This window comes from Anolis sagrei, chromosome 6 (assembly GCF_037176765.1).
Source record: "Anolis sagrei isolate rAnoSag1 chromosome 6, rAnoSag1.mat, whole genome shotgun sequence".
Classification (NCBI taxonomy): Eukaryota; Metazoa; Chordata; class Lepidosauria; order Squamata; family Dactyloidae; genus Anolis; species Anolis sagrei.
This window is the reverse complement of record NC_090026.1, coordinates 90,592,076-90,617,463: the sequence shown is the minus strand read 5'-3', so window position 1 is coordinate 90,617,463 and position 25,388 is coordinate 90,592,076. Positions and strand designations below refer to the sequence as shown.

Genomic DNA, 25,388 nt, shown 5'->3' with positions numbered 1-25,388 from the left:
GGGTGTTTAAGAATGATCCTCCTCCTCTAATTTCATGTACTCAGACAGCTACCAATATAGTGGTCCTCCACATTCATCAAAAAGGGATTCAGCTTGATGCACTATGCCAGCCAAGTCTGCAGGCCAAGGAATACACACATTTCATGTTTCTTATGCATGTCTAAGAAAATGAAAGGTTAGGCCACAAGGCATTTTGTTGACTTTAACTGACACTGGACTTGCTTACTTTCCTGGCACAAGGTTAACATAACTCATCTTTTGAAATTGGTAGAAAATACATAAACTAAGATACATGTGCAATCAACAGGGGCTGCCTTAGGCTGACTACTGAGCATGAGCTTTCAACAAAACATCTTGGAATAGGAAACCAAATGTCAGTCTTTCCCAATGCTACCACAATCTTAAGAATACAGTTTTGGAAGAAGGTACAGGATATGCAATAGTATATACAAAACTCAACAGTAGACCTGGCATACATATATGCTCAAATCTCCTGCCTAAGGTAGCTATCTCCATCTGTCTAATGGGAGGGTTGACCTTTTGCATATACTACAAATATATATTATAATATTTATTTATACTGTACTTTATTTCTCCCAAAGGAAACTCAGAGTGGCTTAACATAAAGCATTAGCATACAGATATATACTAGTGTACAGTATATATTTGATGTGGTCTGGGTGTTGCTGGGACTGCTGCCTACCTACTTTTTCCCTTCTCCTACCTCCATGGCAACACCCAGGTAAAGGTGGGCAGGCAGCCTGCATTTCCCTCATATATTGCCATATAGCTACTTTGTTCTTTTTCTTTCCCTCTGCTTTGGGTCCGAAAGCAGAAGATTTTTTTGTTCAAACTACTCAATGATTTTAAGTTGGATAATGAATGGTATCTGAGCCAAGTTTGATCCTGATCCATCAAGTCATGTAGGAGACTTTGGACAATTCCAGACAGCACCAAATCACAGGGTTTAATCAGGGGCAAAAAATCCTGGGACTTCAGAAGAGATCCACATACAGACCTGTTGGTCCCAGCATTTCTGCCTCTGTTGTCCACACTTGCTGCTTTGTTACAAGATAGCCGCCACAGGACTGCCACCAGAAATTTCGGCAGTTTTTAAAAAAAAAAAAAAACTCAAGATGCAAAGATGCGAATCATTGTATAAATTCTGTTCCTGGATTATATAAGCTGCATGGCCATCTGTGCAGAAAGGGTATTGTTTCTGGGTTATACATGTCTGTTTCCAATTGCTCTTATTGTGAAAAGGTATACAACATTGACTAGGGGGCTACAATTTTGTCCTGGCCAGAGAAAATGTGCCCTCCACATGTCTCATGAAGTTTCTGGCACACAAAGTTTTGGTATTCTACTCAACTGTCACTTTCTTTTTAGGAACCGACCAATTAGGAACAAACATCCAAAACTCGGGAACAAACCTAGAATAAAAAATCCCGTGATTTCCAATTGCAGGGAAATACAGACATTTGAAGATGTGGATTTTCGGCTCAGAATCAGGATATTCTTGCACATGAAAATCTCGTGTTTTTTTTGCCATTTGTAGTGCTACCTCTCGCGTTTTGGGGGAATGGCATCTGGCCACCCTCCTGTTTGCTGCGGAAGTTCCTGAGATAAGGTATTGCCTGGTCGGGCGCTTTGCCGTACAAACCAACTAACCAACATGCATACCTTGACTTATAGATAGAAAGACCCCTTTTGACAGATTTCCACGAATTAGAAGTGAAAACATGAATATAGTATGACTCCTGTATCTGTGGGGGATATGTTCCTGAACTTACCATGGAAACAGGAAATTGTGGATAATAGAGAACACTGATGAAATTAAGGACTTTTACCAAAAGTTAGCCTAGCGTTATGCTGGAGGACCTAGCAAATTTATAAAGAAGATATCTCTTTAGGAATTTTCTCGGTCATTTAAAGTGGCTCTTTCACAACTTCTGGTAGATTGCCTGGAAGACTGAGAAAATTCCTAGAAAGGACACACTTTGTTGGATGCAGACAGCTGAAATGGAAGAAAACGGTCCCATGGTATGGGAGTTAAATCATATCTTCCTCTTACATGCTTTGCTTTTCAACCATGTTGTGTCTCTTCAGCAGCAGATGCATTCATCAGCTCTTCTTTTATCCCAAAACACATTAGAACATAGAATGATGTCATCGACTTTAAACTAAAATCGACAAAAGCTACTAATATATATCATTGGGTTTCTATGTCTAAGTAAATTATATAGAATCCAGTCCCCTATTGATATTACAATGTTGTGTGGATGTGCACATTAAACTGTACTATACTGTGATAAAATTATTCTATTGATATTGTGTTAATATGTGCATTATAGTATTCACATCTGATCTGCTGCACCAAAAGTGACGAATGTACACAAGACAAATCAAATAATAGAAATAGAAGAATGCTGTACAGAAAATAGCAATTGCAATGGTGTCAATTAGCAAAAGCGGACAGAGCCCAACAACTTGCATACACCACTCATAAGCTGGTCTATATCACCAGCTCCATCGCACTGGGTAAGCACAAGTTGGAAGCCTACATTATGACGAAAGGCCATATTTCTGTTGCTGTTTTGTAGAATGGAAATCACAACGAGTGATGACTTTATGAGCTTGGTCTAGACAAGAGGGTTACTCTTTGTGAAATGGCTCCTTGGGGAGGTTACTGTGAAAATTCCCATACAACTAATTACTAAGCCACTGGGGCTTGCTACCGAAAAAAAAGGGGGGGATTTGGCTTTGAGAAAGGCAGTTCCTGGATGTCTGCAATGTAGCAACTCTTGTCATCATGGGCAGGTTTTACTTCAGTGGCACAGCAAGGATACTGTGAATGAGGGAAAGGGAAATGGCAATAAAGAGTAATAAAAAGGGCAGGATTAAATGGGGAAACCGCCTCAGGCAGAGCAGATAAGAAGGGAAGGTTATGTACTTGTAATTGTTTGATGCAGTGCTTCCTCCGGCTCCCTTCCTACAACCTAGGATTTCATAGGACCAGCAGGGAGCCCACCTACCAGGTGGCAGGAAACCTAAAATCCCAGAATCGCAGGAGGTTTGCACAGAGCCAGGCTTCACACACATGTTGTCCATCAGTGTTTTAAACAGATTAACAGAATTAGGTGAGATACATCAATGACATTATGACCACACCGAAAGACAGACACACAGAGAGAAGCAGAGATTTTAAAAGTGAATTATAGAAGGAGAACAACATTAAATGGAATGCATACTATAATTTTTGTATACCACATTTTTTTCTATGCTATGTGCCTTCTATATAACCCTTAGAAAGATTTTTGTTAATTGGAAACCTATAGAAGGTAGGTCTCTAAGCAATCCAACCTAAACATGTTCATTGATGGGTATCTCTCAGTGATGTTTAGCAAACTACAGTATAGACTCATATATAAGTTGTTGGAAATAGCAACCATCTACAAGCTTCCTATACTAGTTACTTGTGTATATAATTGTGATTGCATACTATAGTATATGTGTGTATGCATACTATAGTGTATGTGTGTATGTATTGATATGCAGTTTATCTCTTAACTCAATGTTGTTTGAGGTTGTGGGAGGGACTGCAGACCATGTGACCAGATCTGGGACTATTCAGACTGAGACTCCATTTTAGAAGTCAGTATAATACAGTTTCGAGTTTTCATCAGAAGCACTACAGTTTATGAAGTCAGCAGTGTTAGTATACAGTAGTTAGTTCAGTATGCTGTGGTGAGTAGTCTTTATTGAGACAATGTTCAGTAATGTATTAGGCTGAAAAGAGTGTTAATCTGTATGAAACAAAGAAGAGACTAAAACAGAATGCTTTAGAGAACTTAATTTTAAACTATCCACCAATAAGAAATGTACCTGTATGCTGAATACATGAAGTTTGTAAGTAAATCAACTACGTTACTTTTAACAAAGACTACTTATTTTTGATCTCTTGAAAGCATCATTTAAAAGATTTTTTTTGGGCAACTGAAATAACACTTCTGAAGATCTGCTGTATATTTTATGCATTGGCATATTTTTGTTCCTAACAGTTCAAAGAGATAACCAGGTATATCAGTCTAACAACTAAGAAGCCTACTTTGCCTTGCAAATTAGGCTCCTCAGTGGATATTTATCACTAAGGAGAAGACTCACTCAAACGGGAATTTAACTCTTCTCAGGAAGATCATACTTTGCAAAAGGTTATTATTATTCCAAATAGTATGAATGCCAATTGATCTCCAAAAGGGTATGGAGCTTCCTGGTTTTCCAAAAGATAATGATCTCTAAAACGTTATGCCTCCTCAAAATAAGTCAAGCTCATGTATAAGTTGCAGGCAGGTTTTTGTGCCAAAATAATAGATTTGACTTTGACTTTTGGATAATGTGAGGTCAAAACATACGACTACATAAGAAATCTTTTCCTCTCCTTTTAAAAGTGTGCAGAGAGAAGATACACAGAAAAAGATAAAAGAGAAGGAGTGGATCTATTTATGTGAAGTGTTACAATTTGAGGGCAGAGATATACATGCTAATACTGATCTTAAAATGTTCATGTCTGTATGAATACAGATAGGGAACAAAATATAAATGAGGAGGAAACATGAGAATGCAGACAGAAAAAGGGGGTTAAGAGAGCAAGGAAATAACTCGCCTTTATTAGGGAGTTAGAGTGAAGGCAGTGGCAAGAAGCAAAAGAGGAAAGTGCTTCCACCCTATTACCTCTCCCTTTCTCAAATTGGCCACCCCTCCGTCTTCACCTTCATTTTCAGTCTGAGTGTAGTTCATCAGCAATGTGGGGAAGCCATTTTGGAAATGGAGAGTGATGGCCATATTCAATAAGAACTTACTTGCATAATGTTCTCTACAAAAGGCCATAACAGCCATTTTTAATTAGGTTTGCCCTCTATTAACATTGTCTGTCGCAGTCTCTCTGCAGAAAAACTTATGCAGTAAGCCCTTATTAAAAATGACTGCCACTATTCCCCTACCTCAAGCCCCCAAAACAGCTCCCCCACATTGCTGATGAACCCTGCTTGGGCTGTCTTTCCCCATTCTGGACAAGGGGGTGGGGATAACAGAGTGGGAACACTTTCCCTTCTAAACTCTTGTCACTGCTTTCAGGCTGGGTCCCTATCTAACACCAACCCATATGTAACCCAACCCAAGTTTTGGGTGGCAATTTAATGTCATTTTTTAAGGCATACACATGTGTATATATGGCATCTTGCCTTTGTCAAAAAGGATTTTTCTGTCTGAACTTAACTTTCTGTGCTTGTTTTTCAAATTGCAATATCTCAGCCAGAGCCTGTTCATACTTTCAACACAGGCTGGGGAGGAGTAGAACCAGTACCAGAAGGTCTGTCATCTACAAGGAATGTTTTGTGGTACACATTTGAAATTAGAGTTAAAGGTGCCAGCACACATGTTTATTTTCAAAACGAACTCACCTTGACTTAATAAATGCGCTCCGTTCATTTTCGTAGCGTACCCAAATAATAAGCAAGCAGGACTTTCTCCCAGTGCAATTAAGAAGCCCTGGCTTCAGGATCATGCAAAACATTTTTCTTCTTCCCCCAGTTCTACGCACAATTTTGTTAATTCACACTTTGCTATTTGGCACACTTCATAACTCACCTGCTCAAGTGGCACCCAGCCCAGCTCTATGCAAAGACTTAGTAGAAAAAAACGATTTAATGAAGTCTTATATTACTACTCTCTTATTGCTAGTACAAATTGTTCTGTTGTAGAGCATGAAATTTAGTGAGCTAGCCTAAATTAAAAATAACACAACTCCAAGAGAATGATCATACGGAGTTTGTGAGCTGTTGTTATTTTAAAAGAATAGGTGAGCAAAGTGCCTTAAATGGAGTCCTGAAAATTCAATAAGGGCATCAACATAAAGGCCCTGGACATTCTGGCTTTGGTTGAGCAAAGAACATGTGTTTGTGCTTATTTCAAGCACATTATTTATGACGCAAATGATCGGGAAACAGTTTGTGGGGTGAAATAAATAATCACTTTGTACCAACAGAATGGAATTTCTGATTTTTGCTTTACTTTTGTAGCCCACCCAGTTCTTGAAAGTCAAAGCACAAATAATTCTTGCAATACCATTTGATAGGTTACAATGTTTCCGAAGAAAATCAATCTTATAAATCTTATAAAGAAGAATCAATTTAATGGCATACTGAAGCCATCCATAACTGAGAACTGGTGGGATGATGCTGTATAAAGTTAGGTTGCTTACCTGTAACTACCTTTCTTCAAGTGGTCACCCATGAAATTCACACCTGTGGTGCAGGAAATACCACAAGTGTGCATTTCACGGATACCATGCTGAATATCAGGCTGATCAGCACACTGGTGACACCTGGCCCTGAAGCTTTCGGCAACCTTTTCCAGTGGTTTATGTAAATAACATGTGGGAGAAGACATAACCTTTAGGGGCTCCACAGACTAATGACCAAGGAGACCAAGAAGGAATCTCCCAGCACTACCTTCTGAAGAATGGAGCAACTGTAGAAATCTTTAAATCCCATCCCAATGACGCAACTCAGAAGACACCATAGTTGAGAGTATTGAAAGCTGCTGAGAAGGCCAGCAGAACCAACAGGGGCACATTGCACGTGTCAATTTCCCTGTATAGTTCATCCATCAAGGCAACCATGTCTCTGTCCTCTAATCAGACTGAATCCAGAATAAAATGGATTTCTACATAATCCACCAATGCCAGGAGTCCAGAAGTTGGGAAGACACCATATGCTCTAGGATATCTGATCTGCTGCTGAATTGTGAAATTAATCTCAACAGATACATAAGCACATTTACATTGAAGAAGGTTAGAATAATGGTTTAATCAGGGTTGGACAGTCTTATCTTAAATTATAGTTTCATGTAAATATTCAAAAATATTTAACCTACTGATGCCTCAATTAATGTAATTTTATTGGTATCTATTTTTATTTTGAAATTTACCAGTTAGCTGCTTCATTTCCCACCCTCAGCTTATACTCGAGTCAATATATCTTTCCAGTTTTTTTGTGGTAAAAATAGGTATCTCGGCTTATATTCAGGTTGGCTTATACTCGAGTATATACGGTATGTCAAGTGATCTGCCAAGGTATGCACAGTTTAGAGAAGTAACTTTTTGAAGTACACTTCCTAGGATCCCCTATCAAGACTACAGTGCTGGCTGGGGGAATCTGAGAACTACAGTTCATACCAAAACTTCGCTAAATCTAGGATCTGTATACCTTTGCTGTGTCATCAAATGGTCTCCAACAAACTGATGTGAGATCAAATGAACTACTTGAGTGTGTATGTGTGGCTCACTGTAAAGGTCAATATCTGTACAATTTAAAATTACAAAGGGGGCAATCACAGAAATTTGACTCCAAATCCCCCTTTCAAGGGAAATGATTGATGAGTTGTTGCAGATAGTTCTGGCCAAACACTCGATTCCATTTCTGCTCTCGGGGTGGGCCTCTGTCATTTACACCTGCCACACACGTAGACTTGGAAAGCAAAGATATATGCACATTGTGAAACAGAATAAAGGGTGAAGAAGAGCTATTTCTAAACAAAAAAAGGACAATGGGAGGGTTTTCATTTTTTCAAATGCATAGATTTGGAAAAAACAGAAAATGTGCATACCTTGTGAAATAGAATGAATGGGAAATAGTAGCTCAAAGCCAGTATTTAAAACAAGAAATTGAATAAGAGAGTTAAAAAAAAAACCCTTGCAGCATATTTAATGGGAATGGGGGAGGACAGCCATTCAGAACACTGAAGGCAACATTAAACTCTTGGCTCAAAATTTATGACTGGACCACAAACTTATTCCAAGCTGATATTAGTTACTTAGGTGCCACAAGACCCTCACCCTTTTTGTTGTAACACATACCAACAGAGCTATTTTCAGGAAGCAGTTTTGTCTCTCTCTTTCACACACAACACACACTATTGTAGGTGTTATTCTTTTTGAAATTATAGGTTTCAAATAAATTTATACAACTTAGAGAGCAGGTTAATTAAAAAAAACCATGGGATCAATATTTCATAGCTACAGATAGCATGATCTCTTACATTTTTTAAACAAAGTTATTCACAAAGACTTCTAAGAACTTCAGAAAGCTGCTTCCTATAAAACCTTGCTACTGAAATGGACATCAAGGTGGAAATTCCATCTCTGAAAGGTACAGAACACCCAAAGATGTTGGGCCCAAGGGGACATCTGTTCATGATAGGTGGTCTACGAATTCTACCAATTCCACTCTGCTGTTGCAGACCCCTGCATGGCTCTGCTCCAGCTAAAAGTAGTCAAACATAAATCCCACGGATGGCAATGAAACATAAACACAATTAATTTTAATTGGACAAGGGCCCACATAGTCTCAATTACAATGTTAGATGTTTTCTTCACAAAGGCCTATTCTGCTGCCTTGTCAGGGAAGTAACCCTGGGTTTCTCAAAGGCTATGCCAATGAATCGCCAACTGGCATGATTATCAAGTTGGAAAGGCTTCCAGAATGGTGGTAGGCTACATGATTGTAATTGCTAATGGTAATTCTGAATTATCAGTTTAATGAAACACATGTGTTTGGTATTGGTCTTGAAAGCTGCTGAATTTTTAGGGAATAGCATGTTTTCACTGGGCAATCTCATCACTTCTTATATCTCTTTGACAATCAATCTAAGTGGGCTGCTTTGACTTCCTTCTCAATTAATGGTGAGGCCACAATACCCAGTATACAGCTTCTCCATAGTGAACCTGCCTATACCCTGAGAGCAAATCACAATTTTGGATCATGTGATTTTAATGTTTAAACAATGCGAAGGAAGATAGATGCTTTTAAACTGTGGTGTTAGAGGAAAATTCTGAGAGTGCCTTGGACTGTGAGAAGATCCAACCAATCCATCCTCCAGAAAATAAAGCCCAGCTGCTCATTGGAGAGAAGGATATTAGAGGCAAAGATGAAGTACTTTGGCCACATCATGAGAAGACAGGAAAGCTTAGAGAAGACAATGATGCTGGGGAAAAAGAAAGGAAAAAGGAAGAGGGGCCGACCAAGGGCAAGATGGATGGATGGTATCCTTGAAGTGACTGTCTTGACTCTGAAGGAGCTGGGTGTGGCCATGACTGACAGGGAGCTCTGGCGTGGGCTGGTCCATGAGGTCATGAAGAGTTGGAAGTGACTGAATGAATAAACAATAACAACAAAATGATGTTTTAATACTATGTTTTAATGTTAAAATGTTGTTTATGTCTTATGTTTAAAGGAATTATTGATTTTAACTCATAGTTACAGTATATGTAACTACAGATATTATCGGTTTTTACATGTATATTTGGCAATGAATTTTGCCATTGATATGTTTCTCATTTCCTCCAGGGGTGAGAACAGCTGTATGTAAATACAGTATGTAAGTAAATAAATATTAAAATCTGAAACCGTTGGATTATCTCCTTGGGATACCAGTGACTCTTGTGAGCATACGTCTCTGGAATGGGTCTTCCAGTGCTTTGCCATTACACCATCTTTTTCCAGTCTCAAATTAAAATGCTTAACTATTTTCAGACAATTGAATGGGTGTAGCTGGTTGACATTTAAGCCTCATCACTATGGCGGTTAATTATTCCTGATTATATTAATTTTGTTTGCTCTTTTTTGATATTTGTTGCTGTGTGCTTTTAAGTTGTTCCCAGCTAACAAAAACCTAAGGCAACCCCATCAGGCGGGATGAGAGTTTATGACTTGCCCAAGACCACCCAATGTGTTTCCATGGCTAAGTAGGGAATCGAACCCTAATCTCCAGAGCTGTAGTCCAATGCTCAAATTACATCATACTGGCTCTCTTTGATATGATTATTTGGATTTTTTTTTACTTTTGTATATTTTAATTACTGTGGGATGCCTTGGACTAGATTCAACTGTTATTATTATTTACTTTATTTTTATGCTGCCTTTCCCCTACATGCACACAAGACAGCTAACATGACAGGACACAATACAACAAAATTTAAAAACAAGGCGAAAGCATATACATATATCAGATCCAAGTATGGTTGAGTAGAACTCTTTAATTCCATTTAATAGACCTCCCTATGGTATGTTCCATTTATCCAGCAGGTATACTCTAGTTGAGATTGCAAATTGGATCTAGGCCTTCTCTTTAAACTTAAATAAATACACATTAAGAGAAATATGCCACTTCTAAGGATAAAAATAGCTACTGTCCAAAACTTTGTACCCCTGCATAATCTAAAAATGTGTTCAAATTTTATATTCTCTGTTATAGATGTAGCTAAACATTTTATAGAATGTATTACTCATACTTCTTCCTTTTGGCTGCCGCTTTTATGGATTCCTATAAACACAAAGACACGAAAGAAACATTGAAATCGCTCCCCCCCCCCCCCCAACACACCTTGTAGGTGTCCAATCTGAGTAGATCTGAAGTGAGGAAAAATGGGCAGTTATGTAGGTTCCATCACCAACTTAGAGCTTTCTGAATTTGGCACATTGATGTATATAAGATTCTGTAAGTATCTTTAGAAAACCAGTGAAGTGTAGTGGTTTGAATGCTGGACTATGTTTCTGGATACCAGAGCTTCATTCACCATTTGGCCTTGGAAACCTACTGGGCAAGTCACTCTCTTAGCTTCAGAGGAAGGCCAAGGTAACCCCACTTTGAAGAAATCATGCTAAGAAAACCCTATATTAGGTTAACTTCAGGTTTGCCAAGTCAAAAATGACTTGAAAGCACATAACAATAACATATGAGTTTGGATGAACACACTTTCAGAACTCCTGTACCTGAGACTCTTGCTCTTGATCGTGGAGCTCTACCTTGAAATCCAATTGTTACCTTCAATTTAAGCAGGTTCTTCTAATTAATAGAAAGTGGGTAAGCCATCATTTATGTAAGGCCCACTAAGTCAATTCAAAACAACTGCATTCAAGGCCACTATAAGATCGTTGTTGTTGTTGTTTCCTGGATATTTAGCTAATGACATCTCCTTGCATAAACCTTCCTGGGTCCTAAGATCATCAGGAAAGAGCCTTCTCTCAGTCACAGCACCATCACTACCTTGGTTGTTGGGTAAGAGCACGGGCCTTCTCTGTGGTTGTCCCTCGACTCTGGAACTTCCTGCCAGGCAGCAGGACAAAACATTTTCGTTTGGGCAGGCTTTTAAAGAAGGAGTTTTTAAAGATCAAGTCAGAGGGTGCTGGGGTTTTAGCGATGAATAAGTTTTTAATTGGTTATGTTTATTGTTTATGCTCTTAATATTTAGTTCTATTTTAATGTTTGTATGTTTTTGGGTATTAAATTGAATTGTATTAGTTCTATTATAAGCCACTTGAGTCTCTTTTTTGGAGAGAAAAAGCATATTGCAACAACAACAACACGTTGAAAATCCAATATGTCTGCAGCGCACTCAGAATGGTCTAGTTTTAGCAAGGAAGGTTGTTGTTTTTAAAATTAAAATTATGGTATATATAAATGTATTCAAGGCCACTGTACTGCAGTGCATGCAAAAATGCCAAAGACTTTATAGGGACTTTCCTTTGGTTGTTCATGTCATGGGTTGGGCTGCTAGAACTATAAATACGTTTAACATTCTTTTATGTTGGTTTTTAAGGATGGTCCCTCAGTATATTTATATTCTTTCAAACTCCTGATAGATTCCACAGTGTTTGATTGTTTATTCTTATGATAAAGTCGCACACTTTTATCAGCACTTTACACAACAGCACCCTTTCTCATTGCATCAAAGGTAATAACAAATTCGCAGCCTAGAATAAGGGGACAAAGATATCTGAATTCCTGGCCATAAGAGTATTTTTTAAACTGTGAGATGTGCATTGAATACAATATGCCATAGAAGTAGAACATCATAAACATACACATGTACTTTTTAAAATTTATATCTATCATTTATTATTGCACACCTATTTTATTTTATTTTATTATCAATAGTTTCAATCAATTAGTGCAGCTCTTGGTAAAAAATAAATATTTATGCATTGTCAATGAACCTTGGTTTAGCTCAACTTTTTACTTGTTCCAGATCTATGAATTAGGTAGAGCTACATTAGTCTTACAATGCAACCCTACGGTGTCTACTAAGAAATAAAGCTATTTGAGTTTTAAAACTAGTGAACATGTACACATTTCAGTAATTGTATAGAGCAGTGGTTCTCAACCTGTGGGTCCCCAGGTGTTTTGGTTGACAACTTCCAGAAATCCCAGCCAGTTTACCAGCTTTTAAGATTTGTGGAAGTTGAAGGCCAAAACATCTGAGGACTCACAGGTGGAGAACCACTGGTATAGATTATTGTTAGAGTACCACTTTCATTAAACTTCCCGTCCTACACATTCAAAAGATCTCGATCAGGCCACACTGGATCTTGGGGCATTCCTACATGCATGACTCCAACCATTTTATTTAAAAGAACGGTAAATCCGTTATCTCTTTCCCTCATAAATTGATGTTCTTTGGAAAGTAAAAGAAAATGGAGAAAGTTTTGAGAAAAATAGAAAAAATTCTAAATGGGGAAAATAGAATAAATTTCCAAGAGGCAAAGCTACTGCATGTCATGATAAAAACCTCTTCTGATACCATCCTAGGTCCTATAATAAAGGAAATTTCCTTTTCTTTTCTGTCATATGTCCCATGGCATTTCATTCACCATCCTCACTGCTCTTGTTCATTTCTTGTTAGGCATAATCGAACAGTCTGCGTTTTCACTTGCAGGGGCTTTTTGCTCCATTTCAATCTGCCTCCTTCCCTCCCTCTCCATAGTGTTTCACAATAAATGAAGTGACAAAAATAAATTATGGACTAAAAAACCACACCTGTCAGAAACCTCATTTGCCTCATGCAAGAGAGTATAGCTATGTGATTTATTTCCCCAAAGAAAATGAAATGCAAAGCAAGTATGATTTTCCCTTCTTACCAGGAGATCTTTACTGGTATTTTCCTGCTCATCTACGATACTTCATCTTTTCCTGAAAAGTAATGGCTGGATGCCGTGAAACCCGCCATTCTTACCTGTAGGTGTGCTGCTACGAAATGATGAGGAAGGGGTGATGGGTGGAGTGACTGGTGGAGTAAGGCTTCCGCTGCTGTGGCGCGGAGGAGTAGAGACATTCCCACGGGACACGGAGCTTGATAAAGTCAGAGAGAGTTTGGGCTGGATTTTTTTCTTCAGAGATTCCTGCTCTCGTCGAGCCGCATCAGTCATAAACCTGCAATGAAGGTGCCACCAACTGTTACAGAATTTCTTGTTTTGTGTATGTTTTTTTGTTTTGGAAGAGTAGCATTGGACAAACATTCACTAGGAAGATTTTGTACCATTCTTAGTGTTACATTTTTGTGATGCTCCCAAGGAGTTCCTGGTGAATCAAAGGCTGTGTGATCATGGCATTGTTAGGTACTAAAAAGTTTATTACTACACCTTCGGCAAAAAACTAATTGTCCATTTACATAGCACAGTTATAGAACTATCATTCCGCTTTAACAGCCATGTCTACATTTTATAGAATCCTGAAGTTTAAGTTCTAAAGCCCTAAACAGGCTTCTAAGTCCATGAACAAATTACAACCAGGGCAATAAGTACACAGAAGTGCTTAAGAGCTAGTTTTCTAGGAGCTGCATTTCTTAGCCATTGATGTTTCCAAACCTCCTTGAGAGGAAACTCTACAGAGAAAGCATTAGTTGGGTTTTATCAAGGTGTAACATTTTGTAACTTTATATATTTGCTACAACATTGTATACAAAGAACTCTTGGTATTTGCTAGTGTTTGGTCCGAGGACCTCCCATGTATACCAAGATCCATGGATGCTTTAAACCCATTATATACAATGGTGTAGTCAATGTAAGGGACATTCCTTATATAAAATGGTCAAAAATAGAAGATTTTTTTGCACATGTGTGTGTGGGGGGGGGGGGGGAACCATTTTCAAGTTGCAGATGGCTGAATTCATGGATATATAAACTGTGGGTACAGAAGGCTGACTATAAGTATACAATTATATTTGTAACAATTGTTGGAGGAGAATTCAAACCAATATACAGCAGTGTACATCTTACAATTGGTAATTAAATACAGGCAGTTCCCAAGTAATGCACAAGATAGGTTCTCTAGGTTTTTTCTTAAGTTGATTTTGTATGTAAGTTGGAACCGGTACATTTTTAAAGTGTAACTGCAGATTAATATAATTTAATATATCAAACTTTGGATAGCAAAGGGAAGGGTTCACACTCCTGTGATGTTGTTTTGCTGTCTGTGCCCATTCAGAATATTTCATCTTACTTTCTGTCCCTGTGATAATTGGATTTGGAAAAATGTGTTGTGGAAACTAGGATTGGTGAGAAAGCTTCAGTTGAGATACCCTTACCCCATGATAACTCTTTCAGGATTGAGTTTCCCTTCTGAGAGGTTGATTTTTCTTGCTTCCTATTGTCTCACTCCTGTTCTTAACTATGAGTCATTTGTAAGTCAGATGTTTGTAACCTGAGGACTGGCTGTAGTTGATATAAATGTTTAGACTTCTAATATTTTACACACATATAGTAAATAGGTGGAACTAACCAGATAATGCAATCATCAAATCACCCATTAAAGCCAAATGCTAATCAGTTGCCTCTTGGTATTAAATACCATTCAGTGAGCTCAGTTTTCCAAGGGCAATGGCTTTACCAAATTGAGATAGCCCTTTCAAGCATGTCCTTTTCCAGGGCTGACTACCTTCTGTCTACCTTTTAGCAGTTAATTACCAAACTTGTCATTAATTACTGGCAAGAACCAACTTCATATGGATTGCTGCATAAACCAGAAGAAATGCCTTATATTCTCTGGCTGCTGGAAAAACAGTTATTAGCTTGCCCAGACTAATTTTTCAAAAGGCTGAATAAAAATGGTGCAATAAACTACTGAGTACAGTTTAATGTAGCAATTATCATCCCAGAATTTCACCTTCACAGCAGTTAACAGCCAGCTTGTTAGGGCATTCATCAACCTTGCTTTGGCTCTGGGTCATTAATTAACAAACCAGTCATCACTTGCTGCTAACAATACATACTTGATGTGTTACTGCTTAATCATAGGAAATAGCTTTATAGATGCTTATATTTCATTTCACATCATGTTTGCAATCTGGTTCAAATCCCTTACTGCATTGTACAATAATAAAGGGCAAGCATAAAAGATATAGTGTGCATTATTGGCCTGGACAGTGTAATGTCTCTTTAATAAAACACATTTATGCTGTATTTAAAACATATTTTCAAACACACCATTAATTGCATAATTTAGTCCAGACAACACCGTGCCTATTAAAAAACATGAATATCTGGTTGCTTTCCCCCCAAAGATACAGTGGGCCCTTTCCAGGATTCCCATGGATACCAAAATCCATAGATGCTCAAGTCACACTGTATACAATGGTGTAGTAAAATCGTGCCCCTTATCTATAATGGCAAAACAAAGTTCGCCTTTGGAAATGTTCTTTGTTCATTGAATATTTTGAAACCATAGATCAGTAGTTTGCAAGCCTTCAACTCCCAGAAATCCTAACAGCTGGTAAACTGGCTGGAATTTCTGGAAGTTGTAGGCCAAAACACCTGTGGACCCACAGGTTGAGAACCACTGCCATAGATGGTTAAAGTCATGGATGGAGAATCTGTGGATATGGAGGGCTGATTTTATGCTCATTTTAAAAACCCACTGAAATTTAGTTGTGAGGAAACTATGAAATTTAAAGTTTTAGAAGGATGTTCCCCCAGCCGGTGACAGGTTTTTCCACAAGTTAGGGGAGCACTAGTTACAGTTACAATCCTCTACTGCAGAAGCTACTAAACTCTAGTCCTCCAGCTGTTTTGGATCTCAGCTCCCAGAACTGTTGGCTAAACACGCTGGGGCTTCTGAGAATTGAAGTCTAAATAATTTGGTGGGCCAAAGTTTGGGAACCACTGTTCTGGAAGCATCCAGAAGTTAGAGGCCCAAAACATCTGGAGAGCTTCCAAATGTGATGGGCCTCTAAATAAATTAGATACAGTTTAGGGACTTGCAACTTCAATCAAACCTACTTGATATAGCTAGTAGTGAGGAATTATGGAAGTTACAGGCTCAAAATATCTGGAGGGCATCCAAAAGTGATGAGTATCTAAATAAATTCCATACAGTTTAGGAACTTATCATGTCTTACTTCAGCTGTAATCTAAACTGTCTAATTGAAGTGTCTTGAGCAGGTGACTTACAACAACAAGAAAACGGATGTGACCTTCAAGATTTGTGAGACTGGAGAAGTTCAGTCCTTTGAGTGTAATTCATCATAGAGCAGGAAATAGAAGAATTCATTGTTTGGATTCTCCTTTGGCAGGACAATGATGCCATAATCCCAGAGCAGGAAGAAATAATCAAGCTAACCTTTTTTCTCCATGACATGAAAGACCGAGAATTGCTTGGAATAGAAAACAACCATTTCTGAAATCAAAGTACAAGCTTCTGTTTGGCTCTTGAGGCTAACAAAATTTATTGATGAGACTACACCAATAGCCTGATGTTCAGCATTTTTAGTCTAATTCCCAGTTTATTTGATGGGGTCCAGATTCAAATAAACATATGCTGGACTGCACTTCTATGAGCTTGTGCCCACCTAATGAAAATCTAGGGCACAGGACAGAAATATTATGCTAAGATGGACAATAAACCAAATGTAAAGTATTTATTAGACAAGCCAAGAAAAAAAATGAAGTTAAAACTATAATGGCACATTTGTCAAAGGCTTTCACGGCCTGAATCATTGGGTTGTTGTAGGTTTTTCGGCCATATAGCCCGAAAAACCTACAACAACTTAATGGCACATTTATTCTTACAGAATTAATTTGATACAAGTTATCTGTAACAAGTTATTGTTTATGTAATGAGAATGCAAGCAAAGTGCAGCATAATAATAAGAACAATGTTGCTTTATTATTGTAACGGCTAACACTTCCTTGTATTTTATAGGCATTTTGATAGGTGTTTCTGAAGTTTTATAACATTCTCATGAATCAATTAAAATTTTCCCAAAAGCAACAAAAACAGCACGCAATGTAGTGGGCAATGTAACATTACTTTTCACAAAAACAGGACTTCATTAATGACTATGAATTATTTTCTGAATAATATAATGAATAATGGGGAATTTAAATGATTTGCACATCTTTACATCCACATCTTTATGTATTGAAGGCCCAGAGATATAGCTAGCACAAGACCAAAAGGGTATGCTTTTATGTGTATTCAGTTTCAAAGAGAAACAAGAACTAGGCTAAGATCTTAAGTCTGCATAATTGTGAAACCTATAATCACAACGATACTACATATTTTTATGCACCCATTTTATGCGACATTAAATATCTCTAGCACAGCATGAGACATAAAATATACGCAAGTTGAATAAGGAAGCAAAACAAGATGTGTCACATATAAATATCAAAGAGAATAGACATACAGGAAATCCAATTAACCAGAATGAACACTATTTTTAAGGCACTGCTTAATTTCATTCATGTTGTCGTTCTGCAGGCTGCACCTCAGTTTAATAACTCATCTATCATTCAACAAATTAATGCTTTAAACTATAAAGTTCACAGGTATTTCTCAGAAATTAAAAATAAATAAAACAGCCTATTCGATGTTTAGAACAGTCTCACTGAAATTAATGGGATGTAAATCACTAGCTGAAGTTTTGTTCACTTTAAAGTGTTTACTCTTAGTATAATTTAGCTTGGAGTCAAGCAGCTATCATTATTATCAACAATGTCATTGTTGATTGGCCTCAACAACATCCAGACACATTTCAATTGAATATATTTATGTTCCAAATATAGGTTGAATATCCCTTACCTGGAATTCTGAAATATTCCAAAACTGTTCACATGGATGGCTGAGGTAATGACACCTTTGCTTTCTGGTGATTGAATGTACACAAACCTTGTTTTGTACACAAAATTATAAAAAAAATACTGTGTATAAAATTACTTCCAGGCTATATGTATAAGTGTACAGGAAACATAACTGAATTTTGTGTTTAGACTTGGGTCCCATAATATAAATCTCCTAGCCCCAATTTAACACTGTTTCACATTTGTAAGTGGAAACTGAGTTTTTTTGTAAGTTAATCCTACTGTTAGAAGCAAATAACTATAATTTTTAACACCATACACTCACCAAGCAGATGACAAAGCGACTATCATAAACATGGGTCAAGATAAATGAGGCATGTGGTTCTTGTTGATGCATCCTTCAGCACACCAACACAAGTCTAACTCTGAAGCCTCACATTATTGCTTTGGGCACAAAGGTGCCTCTCCAGTCTGACAGCACATCTATAAAAGAAGGTTAATCCCAACTTACCTTGCCAGGTTTCTGTGAGCATAATCACAATAAAGATAAAATAATATACAGTAGCAACAGCTCTAGGTGAAAATAATTTTGTATAGCCTTTTACACAGTGATATACTTAGGGTCCTTGAAGTGGGAGAATAATTATCCTACTTCTCACTTTTTCAATTATTACTGTAAGACAGTAACCGACTGTTGATTGGAAAGGACTTCCCACTGAATCAGAATACATCCCAGCTTCTGCCAACCTAGCAGTTCAAAGACATGCAAATGTGAGTAGATCAATAGGTACCGCTCCGGCGGGACGGTAATGGCTCTCCATGCAGTCCTGCCATCCACATGACCTTGGAGGCATCTATGGGCAATGCTGGTTTTTTGGCTGAGAGATGGAGATGAGTACCACCCTCCTGAGTCGGACATGACTAGACTTAATGTGGAGGGGAAACTTTTACCTTGCAACTCTTAAGTGGGGGGAAAACGTACACATTGGCATTTTAATTACTTTCCTAATGTAAAGCACAGCTGTAGAAAAGTTGACAAATATTAGTCATCTCTACAGTTTAGGTTTGTTAAATGAAATCACGTTTTTATATTGAGACTTTATTACATTACAATATATACTTTCTGCTTGGTTATGCAGATAAACTTTATTAATACTTATATCTGACTACGCTAAACTCAGCTACAGTGTACTGGTTTGAGTTTCAACGATTAAATGACACACACACATGCATACATACACACACATATATAATTTTGGTGGACGCCTGCTGCTATGTGAACTAGCTGTAGGCTATTAAAATAATGAGTCCGGGCTGAGTCATCTGATCTCATGCTTGGTGCAAAGCCCAAGGAAAAGGACTTTCTCCATAATTCCTAGTCTGTTTGCCAGACTAAGCCCAGACTCTTGGAAGCTTTGTCCAAGAACTCCCTTCCCCCCTTCCAACACCAACCAACTCCCGGGTTCAACACAATACATGGTATAATAGAGCCCTCTGCAGGTTGGCTTTGCTCACCCAACATTATTTTGTCCTCTGTTTACCAGAATGTAGTACCAGGCAAGAAAGGATAAAACAGGATCCACTGACATGCCATTCTAATTCTGTTCCTTACTCTTTCCTGCCCAAGTGGGATTTTGATGTTGAGAAATACATGGACTCAAACAAATTCATAGACTACCATCTAATTGCACAAAACATTTGTGTTAAAATGCCAAACAAAATTGATTAACTCTAACCATATTTGGAAGGTTTTGGAGTTACACATACAATGCTTATGTAGTCTTTCAAGTACCAGTAATTGCCTTGCAGTGAAAAATAGTATCTAAATATCTAGATTTATTTTGCTACTGGATGGAAACTTGCATTCAATACATTACTGCAGAGCTTTCCAACCTGTGTGAGACATGTGAAGGTGTCGGCTGCAATGTGTAGGTGTGGTGCTCAAAGGTAACGGGAAATGACAAAAATCTTGGAAATGTGTGTTATTGTCTTATAAATCAGATATTTTAAAAAAATATAAATGGAAGGTTTTCATGAGATATGTCGTGTCCCAATATACTTCCTTATTACAGTTCATGTTTGTGTCCATATCTCTTATAAGGGTTTGGTTTAACCTCCAGTTTGCTAGTAAAACAGAATTACTGTGTCACAAAAATGATGTATGTCTAAAAAGTGTGTCAACCACATGAAACATTTGGAGAGCCCTGCATTAGGGTAAGAAAAATGCAGAATCTGGATGGGAATGGTCTGCTCAGTCCACTTTTCATATCTTTCCCAAGGAACAGAAATTTAGACCACATGGGCAGTTACAAAATTCCAACAATGCACACTGCTTGTCCTATTACTCAGAGCAGAAAAAGGAAACAGGTGACAAGGATTAAGGGCAAAATTAAATTTGCATATCTTCAGCAATGGAATGGAAAATTAACACCAGTGTAACATGATTTAATGGCAGCAACTCAGTCAGAAAAAAGAAAAAGCATAAAATTTAAAACCAGTCTGGTCGAGGAGCTAATATGGCAGATAGACGAAAGAAGGGAAACTGCTCCATAAAGCTCTTGGCAACGATGGGAAGACAACAGCTAATGGAAGAAACAGACCCCAAAGCTAAATCAACTATATGACAACAGGCTATCAAATGTTAACTGATCACAATCATTCTACACAATCCATCCAACTATACATTAAAGGAAAGTGAGAAAGCCACAGAAGGTTTAGAGACCACTTTGAAATGCAAAGAGTTTGCAGCAGGAGGCTTTTAAAAATCTTGACTATTTTTTCATGATGTTAAATGAGATATACATGTTTATTCTTATTTTCTCAACACTTTCTTTATATGGCACAGCTTGATACTAGGACCTAGTTTTCTCAAATGCTGATGCTCTGCATATATTACAAAACCTAAACCTTTCCTACATATTAGTATTTAGGATGGACAAAGATGAAATAAAATGCCATTCCTCAAATAGCTTGGTTGACTCAAATTGCCCAGGTGATAATCTCTTTTTATGGCAAACAACGACGTCTAGGGATATACAAGTACACCATTCTCATACTTGTTGAGTTTCCCATTTTCCACTGATATTGTGATTCCATATTCAATTTTAAGACTCTGAGGGAGGGGACAGCTTGGAAATGCGGCAGATCCACTGGTGTTACTTCAATACTGGCTGGGGAAAGCTTATGGAGGTAGTTGTGGAAAGAGGCAAAAGTATGAAATGAGGAGTTATGAAACCAAGTGACAATGGATAGTTCTGTGGTGAAAGTTGAAATCCACAGTCCTTCTCTTACATTAAATATGTCAAACTAGGTGTTACTGTAACACTGGAGCACCATACAGGGAGCATACCACCCCCTTGCTGCGTCAGCTCCACTGGCTACCGGTCCACCAACGAGCACAATTTAAAGTGCTGGTCTTGGCCTATAAAACCCTATATGGCTCCGGCCCAGCTTACTTATCTGAACGTATCTCTCTCTATGTTCCACCTCATAATTTAAGATCTACTGGGGAGGCCCTGCTCTCGGTCCCACCAGTGTCTCAAACACGTCTGGTGGGGACGAGGGACAGGGCCTTCTCAATGGTGACCCCCGCTTGTGGAATTTGCTCCCCAGTGAGATTAGATCAGCGTACTCCATCCTTACTTTTAGGAAAAAACTAAAGACGTGGTTTTGGAGCCAGGCCTTTGGCTAGTGGGCACAACAGCACTTTAGGCACTGAACTCGGACAATAGGATTGTTTGAAAATTGGAAATGGCTTTATGACCTGTGATGATGTGATCTGTTCTATGTGATTATGTAATTTTAATTAATATCACTGTTTAATTGTTATGTAACGGATTTTATATTGCTGTTTTATATTGTTGTTTTGATACTGTTGGCATTGAATTCTTGCCTGTGTTAGCCGCCCTGAGTCCACCCTCGGGGGTGAGAAGGGCGGTGTAGAAATGGTCTAAATAAATAAATAAATAACATGCCAAGAAGTGAGAGATTATGCGTATGGAGAGAACAAACAGTGGAAGATATCGAACATTTCTTAATTGACTGTCCAGCATAAACTGAACTGCGGTATAGATATTTACAGCCAATATTATCCAACTGCAGGTCCCCCAACAGAAATTATCTTCTGACATTCCTTTTGCAAGGACAGGAAAGATCCACCATAAGCCTTTTTATTCTGAAAGCTATCAAGAAAAGAGCACATTTCCTGAAAGAAGAACTAGGAAAATAAGGCTCTGACTATAAATATAAGGTCAGCTGCTGTCCTCTCCTTTTTGCCTTGTCTTTTATTCATGTTGTATTTTGAAATGGTCTTGTGACTGGTCAAATAAATGAATAAATCATAAAATATGGATGTTTTGCTTAGATTTATGTTATTATAGAATTTTGTCTGACTATGTGTTGTTTAAATGATTGCTGTTAGATTTAATTTACTAATGTCAGGTTTTAATTTGATGTTAGGTTTTAATGTTATTTTCATATGGGGCGGTTTCTGGGATTTTATGTTAGTATTGTGTTTTTAATGTAGGCATTGAATGTTTGCCATTGCTATGTTGGATTTCGCCCTGAGTTCCCTTGGGGAGATAGGGCGGAATACAAATAAAGTTTTTTGTTGTTGTTGTTGTTGTTGTTGTTTGAAACACAACAAGATTAATACACAGCAAACAAGATCACTATGCTGGTTGTTGTATTATTATAAGTGTCTCTGTAGCAAATACAAAAAGTAAATGTTATGACTTATTGTGTGTCCAAAACACTGTATGAAACACACAATGTGAATATTTGGGACCTATACCAATAGCTTTAATGAAGATCTCAGTGGAATGTGCATGTGTGTGATTACAAAGCAAAGCAACAGCACTTTTAAGATGAAACTGAGTTGCATTCAAAATAGAAGTTCAAATCATTCATGTTTTCAGTTTTCTTTAGTGGCTGATGGAACTACATTGGTTGATGGAGTGGGGGGTTCTTGAACCAAATTGCAGTAAAGTAATCCTCTGAGCCTGGTGGAGCCAATGCTAGTGGCTGGGATTGCACACTCATATACACAGACCACTTTCTCTCATACAATGCACATTCATATCCATACAACACATTGCCACATATAACACATTCATTTCAGCCTGAAACCTGACCTGTTGAAATCTGTGTTTTAGTACTAGGCTAGACAAAAATGGCATAAAAGTATTTTCCAAGAAGCTTTTTCCATTCTGAAGGGACTCTACCAGTTCACCCACTTGACATTAATCACAAATACCCAAAATATTGTTACTTCTGCTTTTAAAAAAATCAAACCATCTCTGTTTTATTTAGAAGAACTTTCTGCACCTCCCTGTGTTCCATATCTTTTAGTTAGGTAAAAATATTATTTGTCTCATATACACCTTAATCCATTTTTTTCTGTCACTTAATCTTGTATTGCCTGTATTAGATGTTTTCTGTGTTCAAAATAAGCTTCAGAATCAATGTCAAAACAATATCAAGGTCAAAAGTATAAACAGAGGCTTTGATGCCTTTCTAAAAATGAAAATAATTTGATGCTATATTTATGACAAGTAATCTCTTGAAGATTGCTATTAACACGCTCAATAATTTTCTTACATTTTTGTCCAACAGGCTTTATTATTTGTAGTCTGTCAGTGTAATACATAAATTATGAGCCTTGTTCACCTTTAATAGGATAAAATGAAACCTCAAAATTGACATTTATGAAGAAAAATGGGAAAGTTCTCGACACTGTGATACTAGTCAAAGGGGACACAATCTGCCACATTTGCCATATAAAGGTTGTTACACTTTAAGGCCAATAAAAGCATACACCAAAAATATAAAGTTATCAGCATGTCTAATCTGCCTTAAGTTTCCTGATCCAGGAAATGTTATACTTAACAGTCTAATCCAATGTTCTTCCTTACCCTGTAGAACCATGTACTCCACATTTCATCTCTCTTGGGTAGATTTTGAGGATCTCCAGAAGGCCACAGCAGGAATTGGTTTATCTCCCTCTCTTGGAGTTCTCATACTACACAATTACAGTTAGCTCATCACTTTCATAGAGGTTATGGGTGCAGGATCCCCATGAAAGTGGAAAAAAGTACACTTCTATCGGCATCACAAGGTACTCCAATGTGATTCTATGGCTAATTGAGCTTGATCATAGAATTGCACTGGAGCAACTAGAAATAACCAATAGAAGGCCTAGAAATGCTTAGAGACCTAGAAATGCCTAGAGGTAACAATTTTGGTGGCATATATGACAGCAGCAGAGGTGGTGGAAAACACAGCAATCTGGAACTAATCAAATCTGCAAATACTTAACCCACAATAGGGAGGGATGACTGCACAGCATTATGATGTCATTGTAAGTGATGGGAGCATCCTATGGAATGCTCTAAATTTGGAATGCATGGAGGGTCCCAGAACCAAACCTCAGTGAATATGAAGGGGCTGTTGGATATCAGTTTTTCTTCATTTCTAGGAATAAGTGTATTTTCCATTATGGGTATAGGATAAGCATATTGTGCACATAAAATTCTTCAATCACACAGATGTTGAGATGAGTTGCATGTAGATACCATTAACATGGGTGGAAAAAGTATAGTGAGTTTGAGGAAGGCTGAAATGGCAGAAATCTCACTTTATCAAAAAACTGCCAGTCTTTGGAAACCAAAGTAGAAGATATGGAGACAGGTAGCTTTTCTGGAATTTTCGGCTTTTTTAGTTCTACCAGTCTAGTGTTATCAATGGGCAGTCTATATAGGATACTAAATGCTAGAAAAAATATCAGGTTTCCACACTGTATGAGGAAACCTGCATAGATGTAAAAAGCTCCCCATTGCAGCTCGATGAAGACATTAAGAGGAAAGTGTATTCACTGTGATTAATTCATTTTTCTTGACAAAAAAAGGTTCAGTCATAGATACATGCTTCTGCAGTTAGACTTGCAGACGGAACGTGTTTTCATACCACTGATAAATCATAAGACAAAGCACTCCAAATCCAAGGCAAGTAACTGAGGGCAATCATGTGCTATGGCAAACAGATGTCTTTTACTACTGAAGGGAAAACCATTTCTAAACACACTGTGCTGAAGTATCAGCAAATTTGATCGCTTCATTACAAAGAAGGCAGTAAATGGGGGATGGAAACATAGGGAATGCATGCTCATCTCCCCATTTTTCCTTTGCCCCCGCAGAACCTACACATGATTAAGAATGCTTGTATAATGGTTTTGTAATTTTAAGAACTAGAGTTTTAAAATGTATTATGTTTACGAAAACATTTATATCATGCCTTATAACAAAAGGTACAAAACATAGCATACCATATGTTTAACACAATTTAAACAATATTCACTATCTCAAAACTCCACCGTCAAGACAAGTTGTGATCACTAGACTTCAGGTGTTTCATATAAAAAACATTTAAAAAAAATCTGACACTTAAAAAGAGGTTTGTGACAAGACCAATTGGGCCTCT

The 25,388-nt window shown here is 37.7% G+C and overlaps 1 protein-coding gene across 1 annotated transcript in view; it reads right to left on the bottom strand.

Moving 5' to 3' along the window:
• Window positions 1–25,388, bottom strand: part of JAZF1 (JAZF zinc finger 1) — a 143,268-nt gene that overhangs the window by 12,833 nt on the left and 105,047 nt on the right. The window contains exon 3 of the mRNA XM_060782017.2: window positions 13,070–13,266. Coding sequence (XP_060638000.1) covers window positions 13,070–13,266 — 197 coding nt within the window. The remainder of the gene's footprint in view (window positions 1–13,069; window positions 13,267–25,388) is intronic.